This window comes from Ahaetulla prasina, chromosome 9 (genome assembly GCF_028640845.1).
Source record: "Ahaetulla prasina isolate Xishuangbanna chromosome 9, ASM2864084v1, whole genome shotgun sequence".
NCBI lineage: Eukaryota > Metazoa > Chordata > Lepidosauria > Squamata > Colubridae > Ahaetulla > Ahaetulla prasina.
The window spans coordinates 11,121,604-11,142,156 of NC_080547.1; the positions used below are offsets into that span (position 1 = coordinate 11,121,604).

A 20,553-nucleotide genomic window follows, 5' to 3' on the forward strand; every position below is an offset into this window, starting at 1 on the left:
CCACGCGATCATCAGTAGTTGTTTTTTTTAACTTTTAAAAGCATTTTTTCTTTGGCTGAAAAAATGCTTTTCAAAGTAAAAAAAAAAGCCTCTGATGATTGCATGTCACAGCTGGGATCTTCAGAGGCTTTTAAAAGCATTTTTTCTACAACCTCTAAGAGGTTGTAGAAAAAAATGCTTTTAAAAGGCTCTGACGATCGCAGCTGAGCTGCCTGATTGCCAGAGCCTTTTAAAAGCATTTTTTAACAACCTCTTTGGCCAAAGAGGTTGTAGAAAAAAATGCTTTTAAAAGTTAAAAAAAAAAAGTTTGCCATGCCCACCCAGTCACATTACACCCCCACCCCCACTCAGCCATGCTCAGAGAACTGGTAGTAACAAATTTTACATTTCACCACTGAGCACAAGTATAAGGATATCAAAATTTGCATACGATTTCAAATAATACATTGCTTATTTGCTCTTAATTTTTTCTAAGAACAGTAGGATAGCTTTCGACAAGGTAAATCTGGACATGATTTCAGAATTGGCAACTGCGTGTTGCTTAGAACCACAGGGATGTTATTTGTTTCCCAAATCTGCCAATCTCATCCTGGACAGAAAGCATCTGAGATATGAAGGAAACAATCTTTGGCAACTGTTTTTTTGTTTTTTTTAAACTAACTCCGAGTTCATCCCTTTTCTACTCTGCTTCCAAGAAACAGGTCTGCCCACAACTGCAAAGGAGTTCTTATCACTTTGCACCGCTTCTGAACCAAACCAAAAATGTCTATATCAACACAGAAGATACTGTAGTTAGAAAACGTCCTTTCCTTTATCCTCGGATCAGTCTGCAAAAAAATACCATGTGGAAGAATAGAAGAGCAGGGGGGGGGGGAAACACTCCTCCTTTCTGATAAAAATTTTGGAGTACCAAACAGGTAAAGATGGAAACTCGGCAGCTGATCAAAGCCAGGTGGCGATAAACAAAACCCGTGTTATATTTAGCCATATCTCACCAATTCCATCTGGATGTCAACAATTCCTTGATGTGCTTATTATAATGCAAAACATGTTGTCAGGTTCTAGATGATCAGGAGGCTGTAACAAGGAAGGGAATCAAGTTCTCCCAAAATCATTTCCTGGTCAATAAAATCTCTGCTTTCATGTTTAAAGATGGACGGAAAAAGAAGGTGACCAGCAACAAACTGGACGGACTCAATGACAGAGATGATGGGTTCACCAGTGGAAGATCTGAATGATCAAACTAGGGGTAGATCTTCATGGACAAAACATGGTGGCTAGGAATTAAAAACAAGTTGATGACGTCCATCCATCCATCCATCCAACCAACCAACCAACCAACGGTCAAGCAACCAACCAACCATATGCCCCTTTTAGGAAGGGAAAGGAAACCGCTCCGCAATTCAGCAGCACACAATGTCTGTGTGTACTAAAGTTTGTATCAATGGGGGCATTCCTCAGCTTGAATCTATCTCTCACCACCAGCTCTTTAATATCCATAAATTTCATTTTCTACCCAAGCTGACTCTTTGCTTTGCCCCACTTGGTCATGGCACAGTTCATAGATGTCGTTTGTGACAAATCCGCTTTCGGTGCTTGCCAAAGTCACAAAGCCACTCTCTGAGTTGTTGACCACCATATTGTCATAGTCTCCACAGAGGTCTTCTCCTCCAAGACGGACACGGAAAGAGGAGTTTTGGGTTTGGGGTCTCGTTCCAGCAAGATCGGCCTCCCCCTGTGTTTTAATCACATTATAGATCTCTAAACTGGGGCTGTTTTGTGTTTTGGTAGACGACCAGGCATCTTTCTCCTTCGTGTTTGCTTCTCTCTGCTCCCGTCTCCTTGGCAGGAAAAAAAGAAAGAAGGAAGGAAGGAAGGAAAGAAAAATACATTAACTTCCTTCTGATTTTCCTACTGAGTTTTCTTCTACTTTCTAACTTGGGTTACTCATGAATGAACTTCATGGTTTTGCTGGATGCTTGGATGAGTCAGACAGATAAGAAGGGGCAGCCTTGCTTTTTGATAGTTTTTTTATTAAAATATTTTTTAAAGAAGAGACAACCTTAGGGAGATCTAAGTGCCAGCGCCCACTGTAACAACATTGCCAGAAAGGCATTAAGGGTTGTAAACTTAATCTTGCATAGCTTCTTCTCTGGTAATATCACACTACTAACCAGAACAGGGGTCTCCAACCTTGACAACTTTAAGACTTGTGGACTTCAACTCCCAGAATTCCTCATCCAGGTTTGCTGGCTGAGGTATTCTGGGAGTTGAAGTCCACAAGTCTTAAAGTTGCTAAGGTTGGAGACCCCTGAACCAGAGCATACAAAATATTTGCTAGACCAATTCTTGAATACAGCTCATCTGTCTGGAACCTGCACTGAATATCGGATATTAATACAATTGAGCGTGTCCAGAAATATTTCACAAGAAGAGTCCTCCACTCCTCTGCTCGCAACAAAATACCTTATGCCACCAGACCTGAAATTTTGGGCTTAGAAAATTTAGAACTACACCGCCTTCGGTCTGACCTAAGCATAGCTCATAAAATCATCTGCTACAATGTCCTACCTGTCAATGACTACTTCAGCTTTAACCACAACATTACATGAGCACACAACAGATACAAACTTAAAGTGAATTGCTCAAAACTCGATTGCAGAAAATACGACTTCAGCAACAGAGTGGTCAATGCCTGGAATGCACTACCTGACTCTGTAGTTTCATCGCAAAACCCCCAAAACTTTAACCTTAGACTGTCTACTGTAGACCTCGCCCCATTCCTAAGAGGTCTGTAAGAGACGTGCGTAAGAGCACCAGCGTGCCTTCCGTCCCTGTCCTAATGTTTCCTCTATTTGTATCTATTTTATGTATCCAATCTATGTTTATACTTATTACCTAATACGTTCTTGACAAATAAATAAATAAATAAAAATAAATAAATAAAAATAAACTTGGCTGGGAGACCACCAGGAAAAATCGTCAGGGGCAAAGGATGGATCCGAAAAGGTGTTAAAAAAAAAAAGACTAAGGCAATTGCAGCTCACTTGTTTAACCTTCCTTATTATTCCTCTGTTAGACATGAATAAAATACTTTTGAAAACACCCCCTTAAAAAAGGAATAGGCTGGTGACCCCCACAGAGGTAGAATACGCTTCAGCCATAAGGTCAGTCTATAATGTATTACTGTGAGATCAAAATGCACCCAAAATTTAAGAGTAGAGAAGCCACGAGACCTGAATTCAAGTTTAAGAACAACTCAGATGTCGCAACAAAAGATGGCTTGTCAGGAGGAAGGCTTAAGTTCTTCCTTTTTTGACTCCTGCTGACGAGCATCCCCTTCCTGTGAGTGGGTAGGGAGGCTAAATCTGGAAACCACTCCAATGCAATCCCTCCCCTCTTCAACTCATGGACAAAAGAGTGATTCTGGGGCAGGGAAAGACTTTACTTGCAACTGGGTGTAAATTATGGACAAGTTCTCTTGGGTCCAAAGAAAGTGTGCGTTAGCCCTGTAAGGTAGACCAGAACAAGAAACCAACGGCATGTAGATCAGGACTACTTCGATTGTAACAGCTTTTGGGGCAGGACCTTGCGAGCCCGAATGTGCGCTTTAAGTTTGTGTGAATTGGGGTGGGACTTGTTTTCTCGCATTCTTGTCTTGGCCTGGGCTCAAGCCCCGCTTATCTAATCATTGCCATGGTAGCAAACGGAGGTGGGTTTCAGCAGGTTCTGACAAGTTATGAAGAACCGGTAGCATAAATTTTGAGTAGTTTGGAGAACCGGTAGTAAAAATTCTGACTGGCCACGTCCCCATCTATTCTCTCAAGACCCAGCTATTCGGAAGGAAATGGGGATTTTGCGGTAACCTTCCCCTGCCACGCCCAAGCCATGCCCACCAAGCCATGCCACGCCCACCAAGCTACACCCACAGAACTGGTATTAAAAATTTTTTTGAAACCCACCACTGGTAGCAACTCTTCTTCCTGTCTTTCAAGGCCTTCCCCCATGTCCGCTAAAGCAGGGGACTCCAAGTGGGCAACTTTACAACTTGTGGTAGTATTGTAGTATTCCTCACTGAGGAATTCTGGGAATTGAAATCCACAAGCCATCAAGAGACTGGCAGAGGAATTCTGGGAGTTGAAGCCCACAAGTCGTAAAGATACCAGGTTGGAGACCCCTCCTGCTCTAAAGCATAGGGATTGTAGGGATCTAAATTCAAGGAACAAAATTCCTTGAGCAAAACGAGTTGGCCCATGGAGTGGCCTTCCCTATGCTTAGTTTGTAAGACCCCTATTATTTCCTGAAAGGTCTCAAAAATTAGTTTTTCCTCTCGGGACAAGATGCTTTTCTTAGCCAAACACCTATTCCAACGAGGAAAACATATCAGTCGTGCACAGACAACAATATCCTCTCTATTTCTCCTCCTCCCTCTTTCTTGTCCATCCTTGCTTGGAACCTGCCCAGTCCACCCTAGCTGCCCTCCAAATTGTTCTCGGCTTGTATAATAATGCCACTTGCCTCTTTGAGTAAACCCAAAAGATAAAAACGGCAATGGTGATCAAGAGAAGCAAAGCGGGTATGCTTGAAATTAAGATGTATAGAAGGCTCCAAGCAGGCTCTGAAGAGAAAAGAAAGCAAGAGTTTTAAATGTGTTACTGAGAACAAAATTTTTATCACAGTAGAATTGTGACTTTTGCCACCACCACCCTCATTTATTTATAAGTCGTGGGGAGACACTCTCTGTAGGGTATAACACAAAAAGAACAATGTATATTAATTCTCTTTGGATGCGGCAAAGGCATTCATCCTCCAAGAAATTCAGGGTATTACAGGGGTGAAATGTTCCAGGTTCGGACCGGATCGCCTGATCTGGTAGTGATGGCGGAAGGTGGTTTGGAGAACCGGTAGCAAAAATCCCTGCTCCCCCCACCCCCGCCTATACCCCCCCAATCACCCAGTCGCCCGCTTGCCTGCTTGCCTCTTCTTTCCAGCTCCCTCACTTTTCCCACCCAAATGGTAGGAATAGGTTATAAAAAATGCTTTTAAAAGGTAAAAAAAAAGGCTCTGAGGATCACAGCTGAGCTGCGCGATCATCAGAGCCTTTTTTTATTTTTAAAAGCATTTTTAACAACCTACTTGGCTGAATAGGTTGTAAAAAATGCTTTTAAAAGGTTAAAAAAAAGGCTCTGAGGATCACCTGTGCGATCATCAGAGCCTTTTTTTTTAGTTTTAAAAGCATTTTTTTACAACCTATTCGGCCGAATAGGTTGTAAAAAAATGCTTTTAAAAGTAAAAAAAAAAGTCGCGCGACACAGCTGATAACCCCCCACCGTGTGCTGTTCTACTTACCCCATGCCTCCTTTTGGTGAGCACTGCGCATGCGCGTGTGTGCACCTCGCATTTGGTGCGTGGTGTGTACTGCACATGCCTGCGCATAATGCGCATTTGGCACGCAGCCCTTATGTGCAACCAGCGAACTGGTAATAAACCAGTTCAGATTTCACCACTGAAATCTGCGGTATTGTTAAAACAGCTTTGGAGAAAGGAAATTGCAACTGCATTTTTAAAGTATTTGTTTCTTATTAGGAGGGCTTCATAAAGGTAAACATGACATAATCTAAAGTAAGATTAAATCAAAGGAAAAGTGTGAATTCAGAAATCAAGAAACGTGATTAAGAAATATGAATAAGAAAAGATAACTGAAGTAAAGACTTCCAACTTCCTTTGCAGCAATTATAAAAAACTTATCCTTTCTCCGTCCTCGTTAAAATTACGAGAAATTTCAGTGGTGTTTTTTTTTTACCTTTAGCCTCCGGGAGGGTTTTGTTCGCGACAGCCTCCTGCCTGGGGATTTCTGGGGTTGTGAATGGCGAAGACCCTGTTATGTACCCTAGGAAAGAAATCCGAGTGTTACAACTTAAGGATGTTGTCTTAATAATGCAAAGACTTGATTTGGATAATTCAAGATTAAGGAGGCCCTAAAACGGATGGAAGAGGATTTAGGATTAAGATAACGTCCACATTTTGGGGCCAACCAGCTCGAAAAGGATCAATTAGCGTCAAAGATTCCAAAAAGCAATTGAGAGTCATGGGTTCAAAAGAGCAAGTTTTACTTATTTATTAGTTAACACAACATTTCTCAACCTTTGCAAACTTTAAGATGTTTGCGTAAACATGCATGCTGGGGGAATTCTGGGAGTTGAAGTCCGCACATCTTAAAGTTGACAAGGTTGGGAAACGCTGATTTAATGGCTAACCGTGTCTTTCCTTTGGGAGTGGAGGAAACTCCAGAGAGGGGATGAATCTCTCCTTCTTTTCCCATAAACAATAACAACAACCCTGTGAGGAAGGTTGGCTGAAATGCAGAGATCTTCTGAAGTCATCAGCAGGCTCCTTGGCTCTATGATTAAACGTGGACTCAAATCTAGGCCTCCCTAATATACCTCATTGTCTTTCTCACTCCTCTTAACAATTTATTTTGCTTTTTTTGGTGCATTGTTTGTTATTTGTGCTAAATTTGGCGTTTTTCCCAGCAAAAGTCTCAACCTCCAAATGTTACCTGTCGGAGAGGCAGCCAATTCAGAGAAAACTGTTGGCTTTTCTGCAAAAAAGGGAAGAAAAACAATCATGAGACAGTGCACATGCCGAAAAACCAAACCCCAAATCCTATATTTGATTACAGGGATTTTAAAGCCAACGTGCGGGAAGCAAATGTCTGCATAGCAACTCCAAAAGCAAGAAAACAATCTGCTTTTCAGAATTCAGGTGTGAACGTAAAAGTCGGGCCTCAAACCGAATTTTCCCAACCAGAATTTTCAGTTGCCAACCAAGACCGTTGTTAGCTGACTTCCACCTGATTTTATGACCTTTTTTTTGGCCAAGGCTGTTAAGTGCATCACTGCAGTCGAGGGGTGAAATTCACTGCCTCATTCACTCGGCCGAAGAGGTTGTAGAAAAAAATGCTGTTAAAAGGCTCTGGCGATCCCAGATAAGTTGCCTGATCGTCAGAGGCTTTTAAAAGCATTTTTTTTACAACCTCTTCAGAAGAGGTTGTAGAAAAAATGCTTTTAAAAGTAAAAAAAAAAAAAGTTGGCCATGCCCACCCAGTCACATTACCCCCCCAAGCCACGCCCACAGAACCAGTAGTAACAAATTTTATATTTCACCACTGATGTTGACTAATTAAATTTTGGGGGTAAAAATCCATAACTTGCTACCAAAATGATTAGGGGACTGGAGGCTAAAACATATGAAGAACGGTTGCAGGAACTGGGCATGGCTAGTCTACTGAAGAGAAGGACCAGAGGAGACATGGTAGCAGTTTTCCAATATCTCAGGGGCTGCCCCAAAGAAGAGGGAGTCAAACTATTCTCCAAAGCACCTGAGGGCAGGACAAGAAGCAACGGAAGGAAACTAAGGAGAGAAGCAACCTAGAACTAAGGAGAAATTTGCCCTGTTTTACGACCTTTCTTGCCTCAGTTGTTAAGTGAACCACTGCAGTTGATAAGTTAGTAACCCCTTTGTTAAACAAATCCGGCTTCCCTATTGACTTTGCTCATGGGAAGCTTGCAAAAGGGGATCACCTGACCCTGCGACACCGCCACCCGTCATAAATATGAGCCAGTTGCCAAGCATTTTGATTTTTGATTGCAGGGATGCCATAACGGTCGTAAGTGTGAAAAACGATTGTAAGTCGCTTTTCTAAGTGCCCTTGTAACTTCCAACGGTCACTAAACAGACAGTTGTAACTCAAGGATTACCAACGTTGTGAGCATCCCCAAATATAAATGACGTCAGGTTACCTTCCGAATATTTACAAATAAAGTTGTTTTTCATGTTGCATCGGTCATCGTTCCACTGGAACAGGTAACGTCCCCCGTCGCCGGCAGGTGCCGAGGGCTGGTGATACATCACCACACACCACTCGCTTCCACAGGAGGGCTCATCTGCATACCAGTTTCTGTAGGAAGGCCAAGCAAATCGTGAGAGTGAACCCCACCTCCAAGGAGCTGCTGATCCAGTTCTACAGAGGAATTATTGAGTCTGTCATCTGTGCCTCTATAACTGCCTGGTTTGGTTCTGCAACCCAACAAGAAAGACGCAGACTTCAGAGGATCATTAGAACTGCAGAAAAAACAATGGCTACCAACCTACCTTCCATTGAGGACCTGTATACTGCACGAGTCAAAAAGAGGGCTATGAAAATATTTACAGACCCCTCGCATCCTGGACATAAACTGTTTCAACTCCTACCCTCAGAACGACGCTATAGAGCACAGCACACCAGAACAACTAGACACAAGAACAGTTTTTCCCAAACGCCATCACTCTGATAAACAAATAATTCCCTCAACACTGTCAAAGTATTGACTAAATCTGCACTACTATTAATCTTCTCATCGTTCCCATCACCCATCTCCTTCCACTTATGACTGTATGGCTATAACTTTGTTGCTTGTATCCTTATGATTTATATTGATATTGATTTTTGCCTAATTGCTTATTTGTTCCCTATGACTATCATGAAGTGTTGTACCTTAGAATTCTTGATGAACGTATCTTTTCTTTTATGTACACTGAGAGCTTATGCACCAGGACAAATTCCTTGTGTGTCTAATCACACTTGGCCAATAAAAAATTCTATTCTATTCTATTCTATTCTATTCTATTCTATTCTATTCTATTCTATTCTATTCTACTCTACCCTACCCAACCCTACCCTACCCTACCCTACCCTACCCTACCCTACCCTACCCTACCCTACCCTACCCTACCCTATTCTATTCTATTCTATTCTATTCTATTCTATTCTATTCTATTCTATTCTATTCTATTCTATTCTATTCTAAATTCTTGAGGGAAACGTCATTCTGGCTTACCGAAAGGTATATGAACTCCCATCAGTCCAGGTGTACAGAGATGGACATTGGGTGTCGTTCTTGGGTTCTTCTTCTCTCTGGAGACCGATCCAGAAATCGCCATCGGAGGCCGAATAACGCTGGATCATCTTCTCAACCAACACCTGTTCTGACTGGGATTCGATGCTGACCAGGTCGGCGCCGTCTCTTCGGCAGGTTTGAAGGGCTTCCTGGAAGCCAACCCTGCGGGCGACTTCGTGAAAGTAAACGATTTTGTAGCAAGGGCGTTGCGTGCCTCTCAGGCAGACGGTCTGACCTATGGAGCAGAAACAACCTCAGGGACAGGGAGGAGAGCTGGATTGTCCAACTGTGGCAACTTTAGGAGTGTTCTGACTTGGGCTTCCCAAGAGCATGAAGCAGACTCCTTTTTCCCAACAAAAAACTCTTTTTATTAAGTTACTGTGAATTCCTCTCATTCACATCCAGCAAAGTCTTTCAAGGGAGAATTTACAGTCACAGACCTTCTCTGGCTTGGAGAGCTGCCAGGCCGATATTATTGTGGTCCACCAGCAGCGTGTGGAGCTGGCAGTGGAGTTGGACAGTGAGGAGGCTGGGGAGGACAATGGGTCAGTCCTGGAGTCTGGGGAAGGCCTGGATGAGGGCTCTGCGTCGGAGGCAGAGATGGGGCCAGGGCCATCTGGGAGTGATGCGCAGGCTCCGGAGCCTCCAGAGGCTGAAAATAGAGAGGCAGAGGAACAGGAGGAGCCTGTGCCTAGTGCACGTATGTGAAGAGCTGCCAGAAGGCAAGAACAGCTAAAGCAAAAAGGATGACTCAGGAGTAAGGCCAGGAGATGATTGGCCCCTCCCATAAGGCTTAAAAGAGCAGCAACGGCTCTTTGTAGAGCTGAAGAAGCTTCTTGGATGAGAAGCGAAAAGCCTCCAAAGGGGGGGAAAAAAGTCCAGTTGCCTCCTGAAGAAGCACCTTTGGGTTTATTTCAAATCTGAACTGAGATCCAAGCAAGGATCCTCAGATTTACTCTCCTGATTGAGCAGGGGGCTGGACTAGAAGACCTCTGAGGTCCCTTCGAACTCTATCCTATCCTATCCTATCCTATATTTATTATTCTATTCTATTCTATTCTATTCTATTCTATTCTATTCTATTCTATTCTATTCTATTCTATTCTATTCTATTCTATTCTATTCTATTCTCCATCAGTTGGCAGTAATTTATTTCAATACTTGATTTATATGGCCTCCCACTGTATAGCAGTGACTGGCAGCCTGCAAAGTGAAACCCAATTAGAACAATCCAAAATAATAAACAAACGCCTGATGTCGGAAAGAACTGATTCAAAACTTAAAATAAGAACATAAATCATCAGAGTTTGCTTTTAATGAGAGGTCCTTAAGTGGCTGGATCTTCTCAGTGTCTTTTGCATAATTGCCAAGACGCTGCCTGCTCCGTTGTTCAGTCTCCTTTGGACGGACGTTGCTAAAACAGAAATAAGTGGACTACTCCAGCTTTGGGAATCAGTTCACCCATTGAGGGTGGGTGGACGTACCGTACTTTGAGCATTTTAGGCAGAAGATTTGCAAACCAGGAGTAAAGTATTGTTAAGTTAACCCTTAAATCACCCTCAGTAACATTGACTTATAGAGAAAGCTCGTTTGGAGTTGGTTCAGCCAGATTTTTGCAACCCCTTGCCAAACTATTTGAATTTTATCAGCAAAATGTAAAGTTACTTTTAGGCAAGAAAGAAAGAGAATTTTGTATTTTGCACATGATTGCATCCACGTGGTCATTATAAGAAACACGAATCTGAACAGATCTGATGAGAAGTTGACAAGCCATCAACCTGCCTTTCCCCTTGGAAGACTCCAAAGCAGGGAGGCAGAGAAAGGCGAGGGTTGGATAGCGAGATTGGCAGCATATTAGTTAGTTGATTAATTAAATCTTAGTTCCCATAGAGGAGGAAACTGATTACCTACAAGTTCTATAATGGAGTCCAACTTTTCAGGCAAAAGGCTAATTTTGCTCCAGTTTAAAACAGCTTTTAAACGATGCCTAAGTTATGAAATTGAGAACTTCCAGGGCTGGTTCGGAAGCCCCAAAGCTATCGCATAAAAGTGCTCCAAGGACCCTCCCCCTTACTGAGAATTGGATTCTGGCAGCTTCAAAGGCGGCCAACAGAAGGAATGTACAGTAATTTTAATAAAATCATCTTCAGCCACGTCGGTTAAAGAGAGTGAGCTCCTTTGGAGTTGGTTCAGCCGGGCTTTTGCGACCCCTTGCCAAAATCAATTTGTGTTTTATCAGCAAAATGTAAAGTTATTTTTTAGGCAAGACAGAAAGAGAGGCAGCGATGGCGGGATGGCCACTGCTACGGTCCCCCCCCCCCCCCCCGCGGCTGTCCACTCTTGTGATCTCACCAGGTCACTTTCTGGAGATCATTCTGGGAAAGTAAATTGATTTCCCGAGCAAACTCATTTATTATGTCACATATGCAAGGGTGAAATATAAAATTTGTTACTACTAGTTCTGTGGGCATGGCTTGGTGGTGGTGGTGGGGTAATGTGACTGGGTGGGCTTCAGCCGAAGAAGTTGTAAAAATGCTTTTAAAAGCCGCTGATGATCAGGCAACTCAGCTGGGATCGCCTGTGCAGCCTTTTAAAAGCACTTTTTTTACAGCCTCTTCGGCTGAAGAGGTTGTAGAAAAAATGCTTTTAAAAGGTTCAGATGATCCCAAGTGAGCTGCGCAATCATCAGAGGCTTTTTTCTTACTTTTAAAAGCATTTTTTCGACTGAAGAAAAAATGCTTTTAAAAGTAAAAAAAAAAAAAAAACCTCTGATAATCATGCGGCTCAGTTGGGCATATGGGGCAGGGTAGGGATTTTTGCTACCGGTTCTCCAAACCACCCGCCGCCATCGCTACTGGATCGGGTGATCCGGTCCAAACTGGGTGCATTTCACCCCTGCATGTACCCCTAAATGTTTCCAGGCCTTTCAGATATATTGGACTATGTTTCCCATAATTTCCAACCAGCATGGTCAGGGCTGGGGATTGTGGGAGCTGCGGTCCAAGCCATCCAGAGTCCACTGTATTGGAGAAGGCTGAGCTTCGAGGAACGGAATAGCAAAAGAATGCTAAATATAATAAGTACCCACAACAGAATCATTGGCCAGCTAATCTCCACCCTGACTCCCCGTCCCTCCTTTTTCATGGTTTCATGACAGACCCTCAGCTGTTGGGGAAGGGGCAAAGTCTGTCCTGACAAACCCTCTAGACTCTAGAAAGAGTGCAGAGAAGAGCAACAAAGATGATTAGGGGACTGGAGGATAAAACATATGAAGAACGGTTGCAGGAACTGGGTATGTCTAGTTTAACAAAAAGAAGGACCAGGGGAGACATGATAGCAGTGTTCCAATATCTCAGGGGCTGCCACAGAGAAGTGGGAGTTGGGCTGTTCTCCAGAGCACCTGAGGGTAGAACAAGAAGCAATGGGTGGAAACTGATCAAGGAAAGAAGCAACTTAGAACTAAGGAGAAATTTCCTGACAGTTAGAACAATTAATAAGTGGAACGACTTGCCTTCAGAAGTTGTGAATGCTCCAACACTGGAAATTTTTAAGAAAATGTTGGATAACCATCTGACTGAGATGGTGTAGGGTTTCCTGCCTGGGCAGGGGGTTGGACTAGAAGGCCTCCAAGGTCCCTTCCAACTCTGATGTTATGTTATGTTATGTTATGTTATTAAACCCAACTGCATGAAGGTTTCCTCAGACCAAGTTTGTTGGTTGGTAGGTTGGTTGGTTGGTTGGTTTATTTATTGTATTTATATCTCACTACAATCCCTGGAGTCTCTTGCTGGTTTACGGGAATACAACAGCCGTTAAAACAGCTCTGGCTGAAATTAAAACAATTTTTTGATTATATATAATACATAGACACATATATCCATCATACACACACACATACACACACACACACACACACACACACACACATCATCCATCTATCCATCCATCCATCCATCTATCTATCTATCTATCTATCTATCTATCTATCTATCTATCTATCTATCTATCTATCTATCTATCTATCTATCTATCTATCTATCTATCTATCTATCTATCTATCTATCTATCTATCCAGGGGTGAAATCCAGCAGGTTCTGACAGGTTCTGGAGAACTGGTAGCGGCAATTTTGAGCAGTTTGGAGAAACACCCCAGGAGTGGGGAGGGAATGGAGATTTTGCAGTATCCTTCCCCTGCCATGCCCACCAAGCCATGCCCACAAAACCGATAGTAAAAAAATTTGGATTTCACCACTGCATCTATCTATCTATTCCGGTACACACACACACACAGAGAGAGACAGACAGAGAGAGAGAGAACGCACAACTCAACTGTGGTCCCTTTTTTCCAGGGTGGTGGGGGCATCCTTCCAAAGCTCTGGCCGCAGCCCTCCACCCTCTTCATTCTCCACAAATACTTGGGGGCTCTACCTGCAGTCCAGAAGTGCAACCTTCCAGCTTGCCATTTGTCCTTAGTTCGTTGCAAGCCTTAAAGCCAGGAGTTGCCAACTTAAAGTAGGTTCTGTGAACACCTGGTGCCTACTGGGCCTTTGCTGCCCACCCACCTACCCCAGCCTCACAGGATGAGGTTAAGGTGAAACAGCCAAAGGGGCCTCTCCGATCCCGGACGGAGATCAAGGTGGAAATAGAGCCCCGCTAGGGTCCATCTCCAGTGTCCGGATTGGACTCCACACAAGAAGTTTAGGGAGCCGCGAGAATCCCAGCTACGATGCCCTCCCGAATCCGGCTTAGCCCTTGGGCTGATACCCCGAATGGAAGCGGCTTCAGGTTCCGACGGCTGCGGATCTCCGAGGCAGCCCTGCCTGAATCCAGGGATGCCTCGGAGATCCGCAGCACGTCGGGATTTCACAGGCCACGGGGGCGCCCCCATTTGGCCGCCCCCCAAACATCTGAGCGGCCCGACGGGAGGCTAAAGGGGCCCCCCTTTGGCTCAGGGCCGGACTCCGGCAACTGAGGACCCCCTCTTCACTCCGTACTTGGAAACGCGCCCATCGCCCAACAGCAGACACGACCCCTCCCCACGCCTTTAGAGAAGTTGTGGGGCGGGGGGAGAGTCCGGTCCGGGGGCAGCTTTGGCAGACAAAGTAGGGGCGTCCTCCCAGCCTTCTGACTGCTCCCCCTCCCCAGCCCACTCGGGACTTCCCTCCCTTCCTTGCCCGGCTGCCTTTCCGCGAGGACGAGCGCACGAAGACGCCACTCGCGATCCGCGAATCGGGATGGCCGCGATTGCCCGGTTGGTGCTGGGTGGGGGGAGACGGGAGGAGATCTGCACCCCCTTCCCGGCCCCTCGGAGAGCAGTTGAACCCCTCCACCACCCCTCTGACCCCCCCTTTTTCCCGGCTTGACGAGAGGGGGGGGTGTCTTAGCCTCCCGCTTAGCATCCCCCCCTATCCTGCCCGCAGACCGCGGCCGTAAATCGGAACGCGATGCTAGATTCCCTCGGACTTTTTTGCAAGTTTCCTCCGCTCGGCGGGTCCCGCTCCAGCTGGTCCTGCCCATCCCCGTCCCTGCGCTTCGCTCTGCCCCGTCCAGCCTCTGCCCGCCCGAAGGCCGAACTCACCGCTGGGCAGCCGCGCCTCCCGGCTGCCCGCCGGCTCGCAGAAGGCGCCCAGCCTCAGGAGCAGCAGCGGGAGCTGCCAGAGCCCGCTGGCCGCTCCCCCGTCGCAGCCCGGGACCCACATGGCCGCAGCAGCAGCCGCCGGAGCCTGTGCAGCCGCGGAGCGTCTGGGCCGGGCGAAGGGAGGCGAAGCGACTCCGCCTCCGGGCCGGGGGCCAGCCCGGAGGGGAGGGGAAGGAGGCCGCTGGAGGGGCTCCCGGGGGCGGAGGGCGCGCCTTGGCTGGCAGCCGGCGAGGCTGGGGGACCCCGAGGGTGGACGGCAGCGCCGAGGAGGGAAACTAGGATGGATTCAGACCACACTGGGGGCTCCATCCATCCCTTGCAAGTATAAGAGAAGAAGAGTTGGAAGGGCAGGGAAGTTGGGGGTCTTCTAATCCGACCCCCTGCTTAGGCAGGTAACCCTATACCGTTTCAGACAAATTTAAGAAGTCCAATCTCTTCTTCAAAATGACTATAAAGACAAGTATAGTTGTTTAATAACAACAACAACAACAACAACAACAACAAAAGAGTTGGAAGGGACCTTGGAGATCTTCTAGTCCAACCCCCTGCCCAGGCTGGAAACCCTACACCACTTCAGACAAAGGGTTATCCAACATCTTCTTTAAAAGCTTCCAGAGTTGGAGCATTCACAACTTCTGCAGGCAAGTTGTCCCACTGATTAATTGTTCTAACGAACTAAAATTTCCATCAGGAAATTCCTCCTTAGTTCTAAGTTGCTTCTCTCCTTGATGAGTTTCCACCCATTGCTTCTTGTCCTACCATCAGGTCTTTGGAGAATAGTTTGACTCCCTCTTCTTTGGGGCAACCCCTGAGATACTGGAATACTGCTATCATGTCTCCCCTAGTCCTTCTTTTCATTAAACTGGACATATCCAGTTCCTGCAACCGTTCTTCATATGTTTTAACCTCCAGTCCCCTAATCATCTTTGTTGCTCTTCTCTGCACTCTTTCTAGAGTCTCCACATCTTTTTTACATTGTGGCGACCCAAATTGGATGCAGTATTCCAAGTGTGGCCTTACCAAGGTATTATAAAGTGGCACTAACACTTCACGTGATCTTGATTCTATCCCTCTGTTGATGCAGCCTAGAACTGTGTTGGCTTTTTTGGCAGCTGCAGAACACTGCTGGCTCATATTTAAATGGTTTTCCACCAGGACTCCAAGATCCTTCTCACAGTTACTACTGTTGAGCCAGGGATCACCTATGCCGTACCTGTGCATTTTGTTTTTCTTGCCTAAAATGTAGAAAGTTACTTTTTTCACCATTAAATTTCATTTCGTTAGATAGCGCCCAATGTTCAAGTCTTCAAAGTGCAAAGAACCGATTCCCAAAGTGCATTATGGACAGGTATGAACTGGCTCCCCTCATCTCCCACTGAGCAGGCAGCTGTTTGTGTGTGTGTGTGTTTAAAGGTGCCCTCTATCCAACAAAGCCATGTACAGCCTGTTTTAGTGGCACGGTACAATCAAATAACATTTTTTGTTTTGTTCTGAAAATAATCAGTCTGGCTAAATCAGTGATGGCTAACCTTTTGGCCGTTGTAGGGGGAGTACGGGGGGGGTTGTCGCACACACCCACACCCATAATTCAATGCACCTTGCTTTGCGCATGCGTGCACGACCCCCTCTCTTTTGGCACGCGATGGCACGGTGGGCCCAGTAGACCCATTTTCCATTCTCCCCAGGCTCCAGAGACTTTCTTGGAGCCTGGGGAGGGTGAATATGGCCTTTCCCACCCCGGAGGCCGGAAACAGCCTGTTTCCCAATTTCCGGTGGGCCTGGAAGGGCCGAAAATCAGCTGGCCAGCGCACGCATGCACAGTGGAGCTGAGCTAGGGCAACACTCGCATGCCCACAGATATGGCTCTGCGTGTCGCCTGTGGCAGGCGTGCCGTAGGTTCGCCACCATGGGGCTAAATCGCAGGTTTGTCATCTTGTTTGAATCCAGAAAACTGTGGTTGAGGAAAAACCACCATCCCGGCAACCTTAAGTCGGCATCTTTTCAAGACCTCCCGGAAGAGGAAGAGGCCTTGGGAGAGATTTTGCTTGGGAAAAGAGAGGGAAATGCATATGGAAAGCGGCTCCTGTCGCAGGATCGGCTCCTGCCCAGATGCTGACGGGACACATTTGCCTGCTGCCTTCCTGAGCGCTGGGAAGCCGGACCGGGCTGAGCTTCCGGGATCCCGAGCCAACTTTCCACTCATCCTGGTTTGGAAACGGCTTCCAGATGCCCAGCCGGGGTGAGGAAGGAAAGGAGTACAGCTGCAAACGTGCTATTGTGGCTTTGGGGTTGGGACGGAGCAGCCAAAAGTGTGGAGGTTCTCCTCCCCCCATGCCCCCCCCCTTTGTGTGTGTATGTGCATATATATATATATATAACAGATAGAGCAACCGCTTCACAGTGCTTTACAGCCCTCTCTAAGCGGTTTTCAGAGCCAGCCTGTAAACCTGCAATATTGCTTTCTAACTACTGCACACCATGGAAGGAAGGAAGGAAGGAAGGAAGGAAGGAATAGCAATAGCACTTAGACTTACATACCACTTCATACTGCTTTAACAGCCCTCTCTAAGTGGTTTACAGAGTCAGCCTCTTGCCCCCAACAATCTGGGTCCTCATTTTACCTGTCTTGGAAGGATGGAAGGCTGAGTCAACCTTGAGCTGGTGAGAATTGAACTGCTGGCAGTTGGCAGAATTAACCTGCAATACTGCATTCTAACAGACAGGAAGGAAGGGAGGGAGGGAGGGAGGGAGGGAGGGCAATAGCACTTAAACTTATATACTACTTCATAGCACTTTTACAGCCCTCTCTAAGCGGTTTTCAGAGCCAGCCTGTAAACCTGCAATATTGCTTTCTAACTACTGCACACCATGGAAGGAAGGAAGGAAGGAAGGAAGGAAGGAAGGAAGGCAGGAAGGAAGGAAGGAAGGCAGGAAGGAAGGAAGGAAGGCAGGAAGGAAGGAATAGCAATAGCACTTAGACTTACATACCACTTCATACTGCTTTAACAGCCCTCTCTAAGTGGTTTACAGAGTCAGCCTCTTGCCCCCAACAATCTGGGTCCTCATTTTATCTGTCTTGGAAGGATGGAAGGCCGAGTCAACCTTGAGCTGGTGAGAATTGAACTGCTGGCAGTTGGCAGCGTTAACCTGCAAATGTTGCTTTCTAATTACTGCACACCATGGAAGGAAGGAAGGAAGGAAGGAAGGAAGGAAGGAAGGAAGGAAGGAAAGAAAGAAAGAAAAGGAAGGAGGAAGAAAGGAAGGAAGGAAGAAAGGAGGGAGGAAAGAAGGAGAGGAAGGAAAGACTGCAAATCTGGCACTAGACACAGCTTCAGAGGATAATCCAGGGCTGGAAGGGACCTGGAGGTCATCTATTCCAGCCCAGCTCCAGCAGGACATTGTTAGTGAGTTTCTGTCTTTTGATCCCCCAGTCACATAGCCACGCCCACCCAGCCACATGACCCCCTCCACCAAGCCACGCTCACCAAGCCATGCCCACAAAACCGGTAGGAAAGAAATGTAGATTTCAACACTGGTTCCCAGGTTATCGTATGGAGCCACGCAATTAGGATGTTAACAGAATAACAGAGTTAGAAGGGGCCTTGGAGGTCTTCTAGCCCAACCCCAAGGTTTCTTTCGTGGACCGATTCAACAAACCATGGTTCCGACAAAGAACAGCTTAGAACAACGCATGAACGCAGCCACTCAAAAGCGGATTGGGATTAAACCGCTCTCTCATATTGCTAAAATTCTGGCTGTCGCGTTGTGATCTTGTGATGCTGCGGAGAAATCAGTGATGAATATTTGCTTCATCTCGTCTCCCTATTAACGGTGGAGGAATTTCTTGGAAGGCTGGACTCGAACGATTCCAACCCCTGTTCCAACCTGGCCTGCGTCCCTTGGAAGCCGCATCAGCAATTTCCTAAGTGGCTTTCTGATTTATGAAGCTGGAGGTGGGGGCTGGGGGGTTTAATCTGTGTGTGTATGTGCACAATCAGGCAGGCACACTCATTCCTTCCCGAGACACACACAAAATCTGCCTCCAGTTCATGCTGACTAGCAGAAACAGGCCTTCAAGTTACGCCCGCTGCCAGGAAAAGAGGAGCTGGGTGCTGTGGCAGATCAAAGAATTAAATATGAGACAGCCGTGTGCAGCGGCAGCCGAAAAAGCCAAGGCAATCCTAAACTGCATTCACAGAGGGATACAATCAAGATCAAGGGAGGTACTAATACCACTCCATAAAGCCTTAGTAAGGCTACACCTAGAGTACTGCATCCAGTTTTGGTCACCACACTATAAAAAAGATGTTGAGACTCTGGAAAGAGTGCAGAGAAGAGCAACCAGCATGATTAGAGGACTGGAGGCTAAAACATATGGAGAACAGTTGCAGGAACTGGGCCTGGGTAGTCTAGGGAAGAGAAGGACCAGGGGAGATAGGATAGCAGTCTTCCAGTATTTGAGGGGCTGCCATAGAGAGCAGGAAGGGGGTCAAGCTATTCTCCAAAGCACCTGAAGGCCAGACAAGGAATAATGGATGGAAACTGATCAAGGAGAGATTCAACCTGGAAATAAGGAGGAATTTTCTGACAGTGAGAGCAATCAACCGATGGAACAGAAGTTGCCTTCGGAAGTTGTGGGAGTTTCATCACTGGAAGCTTTCAAGAAGAGACTGGACTGCCGTCTGTCAGAAATGGTGTAGGGTCTCCTGCTTGGGTGTGTGGGGGGGGTTGGACTAAATGACCTGCGAGGTCCCTTCCAACTCTGTTAATCTGTTAAACCTGCTATCAAAACTATTAACCCTCTTTTATTAATCTTACTCCCGCAAACATTTCTCAGTGGGTCTTCCCATGGATCAGAGAGAAAACCACATAATTTGAGCCGAGAAGTCATTGTCAGCCATTCCGTTCCGTCGTGTCTCTCCATGCCCCTCCGTCTCTCAGATCTGACCACCTCCTTCAGAATCTGCCATGGTCATCCCGGTGTCACCCTCCATAGGGTCCAGCCAATGGGTGGCAGGGTGGATCCTTCTGCTTTTTCCACTGATCGCTCCTAGCATGACTGAATTGTGAGTCAGCTCTCATGACATGGCCAAAGGATGGCAGACTCTGTGCAGGGGTGACATCTAAATTTCTCTCCTACCGGTTCTGTGGGCATGGCTTGGTGAGCGTGGCTTGATGGGGGGGGGGTCATAGGACTGGGTGGGCGTGGCTATGTGATTGGGGGATCAAAAGACAGACGCTCACTAACAATGTCCTGCTGGAGCAGGGTTGGATTAGATGACCTCCAGGTCCCTTCCAGCCCTGGATTATCCTCTGAATCTGCATCTAGTGCCAGGTTTGTAGTTGTTCCTTCCTCTCCTTTTTCCTCCCTCCCCCTTCCTTCCTTCCTTCCTTCCTTCCTTTCCTTTCCTTTCTTTCTTCCTTCCTTCCTTCCTTCCTTCCCTTTCCTTCCTTCCTTCCTTCCTTCCTTCCTTCTTTCCTTTCTTCCCTTCCTTTCTTTTTCTCTCTCTCTCAAACAAACCCCCCCCCATTTTTTGCCTAGCAGGCTTCAGCTTTTTGACCTTTTAAAAAATGCTTTTAAAAGTTGAAAAAAAACTTTGTGTGTGTGCAAAGAGAATGTGTGCGCGGCGAACCGGTAGCAACAAAACACGAAACCGACCGCTGCTTCAGATTCTTGGTCGGCGGCATCTACCGGCCACCCCAGGACAATCCCTCACCAGCCAGAAAACGCCTGGTTTACGGGCCAGGCCTTTGGTTAACTAAGAGCTCTGAACCTGGGTTAAACACCCCAGTCAAAACAAGCTCAATTATAGCAGCAATTCCTTTTTTTGACACGGTGAGGGCCGAGTGGCATTTTCCGCCCCTGCCGCCTTCCTCCTCCTCCCACCCCACCAAAAAAAAACCTCCAAATGCAAAAAAACTCTTTTAAGGCCAAGATTTTTGAAAATCGGAACAGAAAAAACGACGATGACAACA

At 46.2% G+C, this 20,553-nt stretch overlaps 1 protein-coding gene across 1 annotated transcript; it reads right to left on the bottom strand.

The window, feature by feature from the left end:
* Nucleotides 1-346: 346 nt before the first annotated feature.
* On the bottom strand, nt 347-14,688 carry LAYN (layilin). The gene is made up of 7 exons (XM_058194699.1): nt 14,518-14,688; nt 8,880-9,174; nt 7,803-7,960; nt 6,560-6,601; nt 5,804-5,890; nt 4,519-4,618; nt 347-1,841 (listed from the first exon to the last, which is right to left on the bottom strand). Exons 1-7 carry the CDS (start codon nt 14,636-14,638, stop codon nt 1,490-1,492), a joined length of 1,155 nt encoding a protein of 384 aa, XP_058050682.1. The 5' UTR covers nt 14,639-14,688; the 3' UTR covers nt 347-1,489.
* Between the last annotated feature and the right edge of the window lie 5,865 nt (nt 14,689-20,553).

What these genes read in the sequence shown, in the direction of transcription:
- LAYN (XM_058194699.1), bottom strand. Translation starts at nt 14,638, where the DNA reads ATGTGGGTCCCGGGCTGCGACGGGGGAGCGGCCAGCGGGCTCTGGCAG. An exon ending in GGGAGTTCATATACCTTTCG is followed by an intron (nt 7,961 to 8,879) that starts GTAAGCCAGAAT and finishes GCCTTCCTACAG; the next exon opens with AAACTGGTATGCAGATGAGC. An exon ending in TATTTGTAAATATTCGGAAG is followed by an intron (nt 6,602 to 7,802) that starts GTAACCTGACGT and finishes CCTTTTTTGCAG; the next exon opens with AAAAGCCAACAGTTTTCTCT.